Below are 14,654 nucleotides of genomic sequence, written 5' to 3' on the forward strand. Positions count from 1 at the left end.
ATGGGCTTCGATCATTATGTTTTGTTGTTGTATGCTTATGCTTCAACATTAATTTGCAGCGGAGGAACCTAGGAAAATATGTACGAGTTTTTTTTTATTTTGGGGGTGAAATTTGGGTTGTGCATGTAATACATTTAGAACTATAAGGATGATGTGTTAATAAGGTTCTGTCAACATTAGATGAGATGCTGTACAATGAGCCAAGTGACATTGTGCATTGAGATAATCATTCAAATCAAATCGAAATTTATTAAAATAATTGTCTAACCACTGAAAAGGCCTTTTGAAAACATGAAGACACAACATATTATGCATTATTCTAGGAATCTAGGTCATTAACTATCCTATAATTTGATATTTTAGCAACAAAAACATTGCATGACTGCTTTTCCTTACGTCACCCGTTGCACCCCACCTGATCACGGGCACAGACCAGGTTTCAAAAGCAGCACCTGCAGGTTGTGACATCAACAGGTCATTGCAGAGGAATTGAGGATTGCCCACTTCTTCCATTCTCATCATACTATCCTTGGAACGAACATTCCAGCGTGATTTTGAACAGTGTTTGGGGTTCTTCTCTTTGCTACTTGATCAAAGGCTGCAGCTTTTGATCAGGACTGCCAAAGACAACAAGAGGGATCCTCTTGTTTCGCTGGCGAGCACACTGACAGGACAGTGGTGGAACAATGATAATTACAGGCTCCCATTTTGTGTCCCAGGAACTGGCATAAACAGACTGCCTCACCTTTAGGCCAAGAAGAAAGGAGAGATTCTTGCACTGTGAGAGGAAAAGATGAGACGTAGAAGAAGAGAAGGGGCGGAGGACTGTGACAGAGCAAGGGAATATACTGTACTGTAGGCAGAACATTTTCATGTTTCAGAGTGTCTATAGGCTCAGCTGGACGAACAGTCGTGTTGTGAAACACATGCTGAACTGAAATGTACTGCACCTTCTGAATTTGTATGCCGTTCAGCTAAACGCACGCACATTCATACATATTACTGTATACATACATACATGCATATCATCGTTGTCGGGTGGAAACCTTGTATGTCCAAAACTGTTCGTTTTGTATTTATAATTTTAAAAACTATTTAAAATAATAACAATAGAGGATCTACAAGTAGATCTGCTATTTTCACTAGTTGTGTGTGACACTTTTGTATGATGAAGTAGGGCTTTCATTTACAAAAAAAATAAATAAACTAGAAGCAGTGCTCTTCCGAGCACAGGTCTCCACCAGGCCAGGCAGCCTGTTATAGCGCCACCATGAGGCTGATTTGAAAAGTTTGATGTGGCATTTCTTCCTCGGCCTAGTGGGAATGTGCGTGCACAATTTCACAATAATTCCACGCTGTGTTTGTGATTTGAGGCATTTTGTTCAAAACTGACCAATCTTACAAACTTTGAAAACCAACCTCAGCCAATCAGGATGGAATATGGACAATCAGACAGATCCATGTCGATCACATGACTGTAGAGATGCTATCTACCGATTTGTATGATTTTTGGACAAAATCTGTAGGAGTACTGGCCAAAAGGTAGTTTTGCACAAATTAGCCTCCTGGTGGCGCTAGAACAGGCCCATGTGAAAAATGTGGGGCAGAGGTTCTGAATTGGCATCCAGGGAGTGTGTGTGCGCAGTTTGGCAGCGACCAGGCCAACACCTCCGGAGATTAGCTGGTAACAAACTTTGTGGACGGACACACACACACACACATGGACGGACGGACGGACGGACGGACGGACGGACACATGGACGGACGGACGGACGGACGGACGGACGGACGCGAAAACATAGTCTCTCCCTGCCTTCGGCTGGTGGAGACAACTAGTAAGACACCTCAGGGTGACTTGCGACCTCTTTTTTTCAAAAATCCTACAAATGGTAGGCAGTATCTCGACAGTCATGTGATCGACATGGATCTGTCCGATTTTGCATATTCCATCCTGATTTAGCTAAGATTGTTTTCCAAAGTGTGCGTCCGTGTGTGTGTCCTCGCAGTTTGTTACCACCTAATCTCAGTCGCCGTTGGCCCGGTCGCTGCCAAAATGAGCACACACACTCCCTGGATGCCAATTCAGAAGCTCTGACCCACATTTTTCAAATTGGCTTCCAAAGTTTGTAGGATTGAGCCGTTTTGAACCAAATGCCTCAAATCACAAACGCAAAGTGCAATTATCATGAAATCGCACACACACGTTCGTGCTAGGCCGAGGAAGAAATGCCACTTACATTTTTTAAATCAGCCTCATGGTGGCGCTATAACAGGCCGATTTGTGGTTTTACCTATAACTCAACCGATCAGTTTCAAACTTTGTAGCACATTCCCTAGAAGCCAAGGAAAAACCCTTTCCCTGCATTTTTCACATCAGCCTTTTATAGCGCCACCTTTGGGCCGACTTATGTAAAACACATTTTTGGATATTACTCCTTCAGATTTTCTCCAAAAATAACACAAATCAGTACACAGTATCTCTATAGTCATGTGATCAAGTCTGATCCGTCTGATATTTCATATCCCATCCTGATTGGCTAATATTAGCTTCCAAAGTTTGCAGGATTGCTCCGTTTTTGAACAAAATGCCTCAAATCATCAACGCAGCTTGCGATATATTACCGTGAAATTTGCCACACATATTTCCACTATGTCAAGGAACAAATGCTACCCTTTTCACATTGGCCTGTTATAGCGCCACCAGCAGGTAGACTTTAGCAAAACACATTTTTGGAACACATCATGCATGCAGTGTCCGATTGCCATGAAAGGTCTAAGGTGAAGAACATATGCCACCCTTTTTACATTGGCCTATTATACAGTAGCACCACCAGGACGCCTGGCCTGGTGGAGACCTGTGCCCGGAAGAGCACTGCTTCTAGTTTCAAATGTATTTTATTATTTATACACAGGGCCTGCCTAGATCAGCAATGTGTGATGTAGTGACGGGTGTTGTGTTGTAATTGAACACAGCTGTCTAACAGAGGTGTTTGGATGGGGGGGCTAAATTCTCGCTAAATTCACCTAATTCACCTCACATGAACCATCGTCACTATCAGCGTCCTCGTCAACGAGCGACACCGCGACGGCCGCCGGCATGCATGGTGATCGATCATCGTCATCACCGCCCCAGCTGTGGCCCAGCCAGCTGCCTGTACAGACCACTACTGTACCAGGGTTTGAGTGTGTATCGGCTGTGTTTCAATGTTTTAAACTAACATGGTGGTAATCTGACTGCTACTTTGACAAATATTGCCTGGTGTCTATATTCTACTAGTCCCGCCTAACGCGGACATTCTGTGCCCCCGACATATCTCACCGGGTCCTCCGGCGTCTGGAATGGACGCGGCAGGGGACATGACTCCTGCTGCTGTCCACTTTGACTAAATGAGGAAGTGGAAAAAAGTGATAAATCATAGTGATGTTAAAATTAAAGGCTAATCCTGAGGCTAATATTCTACTAATCAAATACAGAATGTATGTCTGTCTGATATACACGCATACCACTGGTGCACTGTGCTTCAGTATTCAGTATAATAAGTGTCACAATGTTCTCTTCAAAGGCCCGCTGAAAGTTTGTCTCATTAAAAGATTACCCCCCTAAATATCTGCTTTAAGTAGCATGTGAGGGGTCAAACTAGGGGTTTTTAATTATTCTGAATCCATTGCAAGCATTTGTTTTGTATGAAAAACATTCCTTGGGCTTAAAAATGTCCCGACAAAACTATGGTTTAGTCATCAGTCATCACTTTTCACAGTTTTATGGAATCCAGGGGAAAAGATCTTGCAGTGTGTATAGTGTATGAGTCAAGGCCCGTTTGGATCTTGTAGATCAGCTATTTGAAAAAATAAATACAAATAAAAATAATAACTAGAAGCAGTGCTCGTCAGAGCACAGGTCTCCACCAGGCAAGGCGGCCATATCGCCACCATGAGGCTGATTTGAAAAGTTTGAAGTGGCATTTCTTCCTTGGCCTAGTGGGAATGTGCCTGCACAATTTCACAAATATTCCACGCTGTGTTCGTGATTTGAGGCATTTTGTTCAAAACTGACCAATCTTACAAACTTTGAAAGCCAATCTCAGCCAATCAGGATGGAATATGGACTATCAGACAGATCCATGTCGATCACATGACTGTAGGGATACTGTTTACCGATTTGCATGATTTTTGGACAAAATCTGTAGGAGTACTGGCCAAAAGGTAGTTTTGCACAAATTGGCCTCCTGGTGGCGCTAGAACAGGCCCATTTGAAAAATGTGGGGCAGAGGTTCTGAATTGGCATCCAGGGAGTGTGTGTGCTCAGCGCAACCACACATAAAATGACTTGTCTTTTGGTTCTACTGGATCTCTTCTCCACTATTCCCTCCCACTTTGTCTAGTTTTTATTTGTTTAAAGACATTGTCAATGTATTTAGTTGCGGCTGTCGGGTCGCAGTTACTATCAAAACCTCTACCGGCTATCAGTATGTCTGTCTGTCCGTATTCTGTCAGTCACGTCACATCACGTCACGTCACGTCCCTATCCATGCCAAACTTTGCACACACACTCCTTGGCTCCCAAACCACAACCTCCACCCACTCATTTCTCACATGCCCCTCTTCTAGCGCCACCATGAGGCTGATTTTTGGACACTGTTCCTACACATTTTGCCCTAAAATCACGCAAAGCGATACACAGTTATGTCTACACTCATGTCATCAACACATGGATCTGTCCCATGTTGTATACATCCGACCTGACGGTCGCTTATCTCCCGATTAGGGAGTCTTACTGGTTTTAGTCACCTTAGCTTTATTTCAAATGTATTTTATTATTTATACACAGGCCCTGCCTAGATCAGCAAAGAGCCCCGGTCATGTGTGATGTACAGTAATAACGGCTGTTGTGTTGTAATTGAACACAGCTGTCTAACAGAGGTGTTTGGATGGGGGGGCTAAATTCTCGCCAAATTCACCCAATTAATGCATGGCATTAATTACATGAACCATCGTCACTATCTGCGTCCTCGTCAACGAGCGTTACCGCGACGGCCACCAGCATGCATGGTGATCGATCATCGTCATCACCCCCCCAGCTGTGGCCCAGCCAGCTGCCTGTATAGACCACTACTGTACCAGGGTTTGAGTGTGTATCGGCTGTGTTTCAATGTTTAAAACTAACATGGTAATCAGGGGCGTCAATTGGGTATGGCAGTGGTATGCAGCTGCCATACCCTGGGTCAAGGGGGGAGAATAAAAGTTACTTTTAAATATAAATCCATGAATATCTCTTTGTCTGTGCTGGTTATGTTAAATTACATTAAAATAACTACAATGCAATGGTCACTTTAACAAGGTATTATAATTATATTCTCCACGCTTTTATTCTTTCCATCTTGACAGAATGGTATATTCCCACGTTCCGCAGGTCAGCTGCACAGGTGTAATGCATTTTTTATTGTTAATTGTGGCACAATTACTAACATGCCAAGTTTAGCTGCACTTGAACAACCATTCCAGGCGGCCATATATAGCCCAAGAAACCGTAGAAACCTGGGTAAAAAACTGACAAAACTATATATTTTTTCAGACATCGTGAAAATAGCCGCTGCGAGGCGTTGTGAGCATGTAGATCGGCTATTTTCACAATAGAACCAACCGTGTTGTACAAAATGTAATGCCTCTTTTCCATGAGGACTCCCATCTTTGCCATACCCTAGCTTTTGCTGAACTGACGCCACTGATGGTAATCTGACTGCTACTTTGTTCTCTTCAAAGTTTTTAATGAAATGTATTAGTTGACTCAATTTAACGTTGTGTGCCTCACAGCAGCAGAAACCCCCTTGACTATTAAAATACGTTATGTTTTCCATCCTCAGTGTAATCACCTGATTCCCCCAAGATATCAATAACATTGCAGCTTTATTTATTATAGAGGGTATGCGTGTGACATCATCATCAAACCCGGAAGTTATGCGGGATCGCCTACGGAGTGACAAAACTCTATTTCTGGCCTTGACAGCCCATACATCCAAAAAGAAAAGTCCTATCTGATTGCATTAAACAATGTTAAACAACGTTCAGCTCAATTTGCCACTCACTTTGCCACTCGATTCGCCATTCACTTCATGCATGCGCATACCCTCTATTATAGGTTTTTTTGTAATGAGATTAGTGTCGTAAATCAGATCATAATCAAAATGCATCCAACATTATTTTCCCAGCCCTAACTAAACTGGAGCCATATTTCCAGAAGGTGAGAGGATAATTGGTTTGTCATGGCCTCCCTAACGAGGCTCAGTGGGTGTTAATGAACCAATTAGAGACAGTTGAGTGGTGCGTGGGCGGATAAGAACACCGGGGTTGGCCGTGCAGAGACCAAGGAGGAGAGAGGGCGAGATCATTTAGCGACCTACAACCGGGTCGCGACGTGGTCGGTAGTTTTCAGCGACCGGGTCGCAAAATCGAGCGACCGGGTCGCTAAATGGAGCGACCGGGTCGCTAAATCACCGACCGCGGCACTAAAGCGAGCGACCGGGTCGCTAAATGGAGCGACCGGGTCGCTAAATCACCGACCGCGGCACTAAAGCGAGCGACCGGGTCGCTAAATCGACCGACTGGGACGCTAATTCCATCGACCGGGACGCTAATTCCACCGACTGGGACGCTAATCCAGCGACCGGGTAGGTAAATCCACCGACCGGTGGTCGCTTCCACCGACCTACTAACCCTAACCCTAAACCTAACCTCAGTAACCTTACCTCAGTTAGGCTAACCTGCCACGCAACCTCCCGACCGTTACCTCAGTTAGGCTAACCTGCCACGCAACCTCCCGACCGGGTCGCTAAATCACCGACCGCGTCGCTAAATCACCGACCGCGTCGCTAAAGCGAGCGACCGGGTCGCTAAATCGACCGACTGGGGCGCAAAATCTTCCGACTGGGTCGCTAAATCTACCGACCTAAAACTGCAGGCAGGTCGGTAGATTTAGCGACCGGGTCGGTCGATTTAGCGGCGCGGTCGGTGATTTAGCGACCCGGTCGCTCGATTTAGCGACCCGGTCGCTGAAAACTACCGACCACGTCGCGACCCGGTTGTAGGTCGCTAAATGATCTCGCTCCTACTGCCAAGGAGACTGCAGGTGTATGAAGGGTGTGTGAGTGAGCGCAGGGGTGTCGGAACCAAATCCTGGGCCCTGGGTACAAGGATTCACTGCGGGACCCCCATGAATGTTCTTCATAGGGGGGGGGGGGGGGTTTAAAGGTGATACACCATGAATTTTCACTTTTCCTATTTTCTATCCTCACAAAGTCCCATTTCTGACCATTGTGTCTTTCTCTGTTTTTGGGAAGGCGGAGGTTAAAAGCTTTCCACCGGTTCTCACTGATTTGCTGCCGTCGCTGATGTCAGCGACGGCACTCTACTAGGGCTGTCCTCGACGCAGGATTTATCAAGTCGATTTGAGTCACGGGGGTTAATCTGACGCGTCGACGAATCGTTTATGTAAAAAAAAGGGAAAAAAAGTGGTGCTTTAAGCTTTTAAACCACGTCAACGTAATACAATAAAACAGCAATATGTTTTAAGCCTTTAAAGTGAATTAGATCCATGAACTACCGTGCATATTGAGACATGATAGCGGTGGACACTGGACATTAATGACGATAAGATTGCGTCCAGCCGTGCGTAATTTGCCGTGCGTAATTGTGAATTGTGGAGCAGAGTAGAACAACGGAGGAGAGAATAATGCATCTCTTTGACAGCATGTCGTGTATTATTTCCACAAGTTGTATTTTCTCAGAGCACCGCTGCTGTCAAAAGATTTATGTTGCCGATCTGGTGCGAGATAATAAAAAGAAAACAGTTCGCCCGTCGCTATTCCTCAGCCTGAGTCCAACCACCACACACCCACGGCAGTGAAAGTGAAAGCGCATCGCGCTGGCTCTGCTGCTTCTTTGGCCAGCTCTCAAGTAGAATAACAACACGTCGACGCATTTCCTTTCCAAGCGGTTAACTTCAAAATAAGAGCTCCCTGTTATATGATCAAGGCAACTTTCAAGTCACGTGAACTGATGTTATTTTTAAGTCTAGTTTACAAGTAGTAGGAAGTATGGACTCAATAAGAATTACATGACAGTCACAGTCCAGCGCTCTCATACCGCACCACAGTATACTGGTGTGATAAAATTATATATTTTTGACGGCTCGACTCAAACAATTGGCGTCGATTCCGGGGGCTTAAAAAGACGCGTCGATTCGTCGATTTTTAGAGGACAGGCCTACACTCTACTTGCATTTGCCCTCCCCGCCCTTCAGGTCCAAACCAGAAGAGGCAAGCTGTCAAAATCCCATATTAAACGAGCACAGGTCTCCACCAGGCCAGGCGTCGTGGTGGTGCTACTGTATAATAGGCCAATGTGAAAAGGGTAGCATTTGTTCCTTGACAGTGGAAATATGTGTGGCAAATTTCACGGTAATCGCAAGCTGCGTTGATGATTTGAGTTATTTTGTTAAAAAACGGAGCAATCCTGCAAATATTAGCAATCAGGATGGAATATGAAATATCAGACGGATCAGACTTGATCACATGACTATAGAGATACTGTGTACTGATTTGTGTTATTTTTGGAGAAAATCTGAAGGAGTAATTTCCAAAAATGTCTTTTACATAAGTCGGCCCAAAGGTGGCGCTAGGGAGTGCGCTTACAAAGTTTGAAACTGATTGGTTGAGTTATAGGTAAAACCACAAATCGGCATGTTATAGCGCCACCATGAGGCTGATTTTTAAAAAAAAGTGGCATTTCTTCCTCGGCCTAGCGGGAACGTGTGTGTGCGATTTCATGATAATTGCACTTTGCGTTTGTGATTTGAGGCATTTGGTTCAAAACGGCTCAATCCTACAAACTTTGGAAGGCAATCTTAGCCAATCAGGATGGAATATGCAAAATCGGACAGATCCATGTCGATCACATGACTGTCGAGATACTGCCTACCGATTTGTAGGATTTTTGGACAAAATCTGTAAGAGTAGTGTACAGAAATGTGCTTTGCAAACATCGGCCTCATGGTGGCGCTAAAACAGGCCCATTTGAAAAATGTGGGTCAGAGGTTCTGAATTGGCATCCAGGGAGTGTGTGTGCTCATTTTGGCAGCGACCGGGCCAACGGCGACTGTGATTAGGTGGTAACAAACTGCGAGGACACACACACGGACGTACACTTTGGAAGCCAATCTTAGCCAATCAGGATGGAATATGCAAAATCGGACAGATCCATGTCGATCACATGACTGTCGAGATACTGCCAAAGTTTGTAGGATTGAGCCGTTTTGAACCAAATGCCTCAAATCACAAACGCAAAGTGCAATTAACATGAAATCGCACACACACGTTCCCGCTAGGCCGAGGAAGAAATGCAATTTTTTTTAAAATCAGCCTCATGGTGGCGCTATAACAGGCCGATTTGTGGTTTTACCTATAATTCAACCGATCAGTTTCAAACTTTGTAAGCGCACTCCCTAGAGGCCAAGGAAAAACCCTTTCCCTGCATTTTTCACATCAGCCTTTTATAGAGCCACCTTTGGGCCGACTTATGTAAAACACATACTCTCCCCTATGCCTTCGGCTGGTGGAGACAAAAAACGTTTACAAGGTACAAGATACGAGATACAAGGTTTTTGCCCGACAGTGAATATATTTCGGACCCTTATCTCTATATTCTAACGTTTTGATCCTACTTGATCACACTATACAGCGTCACACATACATGTAAGTATCAAACGTAGCAGATCCACAAGCTCAAAACGTGGCGTGAAGCAACGTGTTTCGAGCTTGTAGATCTGCTACTTTAGCTATTTTTGAATTTGAATCCTGAAAAAAAAATAACTTTTGGAACCTGGCATAGACGATACATTAACTCTCATCTCACTCCTCATATGTCATTCCAGAGTTGCACGGCTAAATAAAAAGGAATTTGCATGGCAACAGCCTCCCCAGACCCCCCACACTGATCTGATGTGTCTGTGTTTCCAGACCCAGACCTCTGGGGTAGAAACTACAGTGCGACTTCGAGCCGTTCTTCTGACCAGACATGTACCCCATCACGGCAATCTCACATTATGACAGGCTGAAAAGGTTGGCCTTTATCCACCCCAAACAGACACTATTCATCCCCAGCCCTCCTTTCTGCCTCGCTGAAAGGCCTGAATGGCCTCCCATGCTGCCTGAGGGCCAGTGTGTGTAAATGACCATGATGCTGCATCGGAGACCTCATAACCACAGACCTTTCAGCAGACAGGGGAGGTCCTCCTCATCAACCCCCTCTCCTGCTGTGAGTTTTGTCAAGACTATGATGAAGAGGGGGGGATTATGTGGTCGAGCTCTGATGGAGATGTTACCAAAGCCTTTATGATCAGCGGCCATGAGACGCACAGGAGTGGAAGAACACTGTGTTATTGCAATTCATGACTTTGACGGCGAAACGCCAGTGTTAAAATACTGAGCACGAGGGAGTCGTCAGTCACATAATCGTGATTTATGCACATTTTTATTGAAGTTCACCAAACCGAGCATGGACCAAGGCACTCAAATAATTTTACTTTCCTGTGTTTCTTTTGTTTTTGGATTTTGTTTTTCCAAAAGGACTGAAAGATTTGAGATTTTTGGCCATATACTTGCAACTTACTATCACTGGCCAACAAGTCAACAATGTTGTAAATACATGATTGAAGAGGTATACCGATTTCCCAATGCAGTAACATACGATATGGATATGGTCTTGAATACAGTTTCATTTTCCTTTTTTTTTTTTTCTCCTTGTTTTTACAACGGGACTACAGTATGATCCAACGCAAAAAGTAAACAATAATAATAGACAGACAAACAGCTATACAGTACAAAAAGTTTAAATATATTAAATGTTCTATTTGCAACAGTTTTTGTTGTTGAGAAAGACTTGTTAGACTTGACATATACATGTTATGTAATAACCAGGTACTACTGTATACGCGTGGAAATAACTGATTTATAGTTGCTGGTTGCTATGCGATGTATTCTTCACCTAAACAGTATCTAAAATGGATAGAATGATCCAAATCTATTATAAGTCTGGACCAATAATGAGAGTCTTGATGAGTATCCTTTCATGTTTTCTCTACTATTGACTTCAAAGTGGTTATGCGTTGTTGGGATGGTATGAAGCAGATCGAAAGGAACACACTGACCTAAGCTCACAAAATGCATTTCAGAAGATCCGGCACACATGTCCCCAGTAGTTAGAAATGTCCTTGTTGAGTTCCTGTCATACATGGATACTTCTACCGTGACAAGAACGATGCATCAGTCAGTGTACTGGAGTTAGCATAATGTCTGTGTCGTCTGTTCAAAGTTCATTTGCCTGCTGATCATTGTCTCTTATCCATCGATGAAAGCACTATATCCCAAATGCCGGTAAAGACACAAGAGTCAAACCTGTATCTTTTTTTTTTATAATGACAGATATCCTTTCAGATTGACAAGTAACACTTCAAGTCCTCTCCCGAACGATTCCTTTCATTATTAAACTGTGCATCTACAATAAGCTACTTGACACACCAATGTCCCAACATTGATGTTTACCGTCCAGTCTCCCTTCTCTGTTGTCTGTCTTACAGCCCGGTGAGGCCACACGGATGAAGTAGGCCCATTGTGGTCAGTAGAGGCCAAAGGAAACGGGGTGGGTGGGAATCATGTTGTAAAGTCATCACATCCAATCAGGTGAGCTTAAACTTCAATTACAGGCTTGCTATAACAGAATCATTGCATTTAAGTACAGAAGCATTGGAGGATAATATAGGTTAGCTGTACAGCAATGGATAGCATTTGTCGGGCCTTACACTGGAAAACAGAAAATAACTTAAACGTACATATTAGACAACCCCTACTGGACTGTTGTGACCTCGTAAAACAGGTATTTCAAACCTCATTTGAATGCACATACAGTAATATGAGACGAGGAGGATGGAATATTTAAAATGATATGATAGTCGCCATGATGACTAGAGCAACACTCTGGTTGAGGTGCAGAGCCTGCAGCCCGATTGTGGGTCCGAGTTCATGACGGCCGGACAGCTAGGAAGGGAGCATGGGCAGGAAGTGAGTGGACGGGTGTCTCCTCCGGGCTTTGTGCCCTCGCCGCGGCTTCCCTCGGCCGTTCAGCGAAACAAACATCTGCCGCCCGCCGTGCTTCCATCGCAGGGAGGCGTACGTGTTGTAGCCGTTCTCCTCGATGCGTTCTTTGAACTTGCAGTTGGGGTTGTACTTCACCTGTGGGGGTGAAGAAGAGACACAGGACGCACAAAGGTCAAGAGTAGTGGGTCCCCGCCATGGCTTTCGTTTTCCGTTATACAAATACAGAATGTTGTCTTTGGAAAGCATTCAGAGCCCGAATCAACTCAATATAACCTGCTGAGCTTTTTTAATCAACATCTCCTTTACTATGCTGTTTTTAAATCCATGTCTGACCAGATCTATTCCCAGATACACGCTTATCTGTGGCTGTAATCAGATAGTCAAACAAATCCACTTTCTTATGGGTGGGTTACCACCTCTTATCAGTTAAGTCAGTGTGTGTCTGGAAAGATATGGTTTTGATAAGGGGTCCGGGTGCATTCCCTACCACAGATTGCTATTGTGCTGCCTTCACTCGGCTAGCATCACGATAACGTGAGCGTGGCGGGATCCACCTGCTTATTTGTCATTAAGGGAGGATTCAGAGCTTGAGTGAAGGGCTGGGCTGTATCTGTCCTGTTTATGATGTGGTGGGGTTGAAGTGACTGCCACTCACCTTATCGCCGCTCGCTGACTGATTGCCAGTCCCTGATTTCTACCTGTCCCAGATTAAAAAACATGTGCTAGACACCACACACCTCAGGCCCTGTCAGTGTAAAGGGTGTGTGTGTCTGATTTCTCACAAAGAGAGAGGGAGTTACTTTGGAAGAGCCAGCTATGTGCACAACAACTGGCAGACGGCACGCAAAGGCCTCCAGAGGAGCCCAGCTGGCTCTTTGTCATCGTAGATCAGGCTCCTTGTCTCCGCTATCTATTTTGACAGTGGAACAAGCCTCCTCAAGCATCGCATGCGATCCCAGCCTGCAGGTATCATCAGCCCCTGGCCCAGGTGTACAGGCATGATTGATATTACCACTCTGACCTTTCTCTGGACTCCCCGACAGGAGATTCTTGAGGTTTTCCCCTCATTTCTACAGTCAAGCAAGTGTGGTAGAGAATCATTTGGGACCCCTATGCAGGGGCGTCACAAGGGGGGGGGGGGGGGGGGGAGTGGGACTGAGTTACTAGGGCCCAAGGTGGAGGGGCCTTAACTATTTTATACTTTAGCTATTAAAAAATAGCAGATATACAAGCTCACAGCGCGGCACCGAGTGCTGCGCTGCGAACTTGTAGATCTACTATTTTTGAAAAGTTGTGAAAATGTGTGCAAATATTTGAATATTATGTACTTTTTAAGCGAACATTTGTAACTAAAATTTTGCTTCTGGCGGGTCCCTGGAACTAAATATTTTGAGATGGGGGGTCTGTGGCCAAATACATATCATTTTGGGGGTCCTTCACATGAAAATATTTGAGCACCACTGACATAGAAACATAGGTTTTTCAAAAAAAACTTTCAAAGACCCTCTCAAATTTTCACGATTTCTTTAAAATAGCAGATCTACAAGATCGCAGTGCGGCACTCGGTGCCGCGCTGTGAGCTTGTACATCTGCTATTTTTCAATAGTTAAAGCACAAAAATAACGCAGTGAATCCTTGTACCCAGGGCCCAGAATTTGGTGTGTGACACCCCTTTCCCTATGCATATATTATCGCCCCCCACCCACCCACCAAGCCTCCCATCTTGACCGCCAGAAACAATGTTGCCAGGTACTGCTATACCCACCGATCCAAAGAGTGTGCCTTTCTTGGACATGGCTAAGTACAGCCCAGTGCTGACAGATTTGATGGCGACAACTCCCACACTGACAGATCGGATTTCCATCAGACCTGAAAAAGAAGAAGAGGGGAAAAAGAAGGGGGGGGGGGGGGGGGGGGGGGGGGGTTGGACAGGGGTCTGTGTTAGAAACATCTAGCTGTGGGATTTCCCCCATCAAAAGCCACTCTATCATTAGCGATTAGGATACCAGACGACCATATGCTCTGGGGAGCCAGAGCTTTTTTATCCCCAAGACAAGAGAGGAAAACACACACACTACACACACACACACACACACACACACACACACACACACACACACACGCAATGGCCCATTTAAGAGATCTCCCTTTGTGAGCTGGCCGTCAGAAGCCGAGTTCTAAACAATTAAAAACAGTGAGAACAAGCGCTCCGATTTTGTTCATGTCAAGAAAGAGGGTGGTGCCATAAAGCAGTGCATATAATGGATACTCAGCCATAGGGTTTGACATCATGTAACAAACATTATATGTAAACTAGAGATACTGTTCCTACGAAACAGTGTGGGCTCGCTTGTATATTCTGCAGTGTCATGTGAAGCTCAATCAATACTCCAGCTAACACCACTCCCAGATTTTCCGCACCTCATTGGCTAAGGGCCCTGCCTTTGTACTGTCTGCGACGGAACTCACATGACGGAACTCACGCGACGGAACCCACGCGATGGAACT

General features: G+C 44.8%; 1 protein-coding gene across 1 annotated transcript in view; it reads right to left on the reverse strand.

The window, feature by feature from the left end:
- Positions 1 to 12,086: 12,086 nt before the first annotated feature.
- The window catches only part of fgf22 (fibroblast growth factor 22), a gene marked incomplete at both ends in the record, with an annotated part of 68,132 nt that continues 65,564 nt past the window's right edge, over positions 12,087 to 14,654 (reverse strand). Inside the window, 2 exons of the mRNA XM_080737266.1 lie at positions 12,087 to 12,281; positions 13,912 to 14,015. Coding sequence (XP_080593392.1) covers positions 12,087 to 12,281; positions 13,912 to 14,015 — 299 coding nt within the window. The remainder of the gene's footprint in view (positions 12,282 to 13,911; positions 14,016 to 14,654) is intronic.

The sequence above is a fragment of the Nannobrachium achirus genome (genome assembly GCF_963921795.1).
Source record: "Nannobrachium achirus genome assembly, chromosome: 1".
Taxonomy (NCBI): Eukaryota; Metazoa; Chordata; class Actinopteri; order Myctophiformes; family Myctophidae; genus Nannobrachium; species Nannobrachium achirus.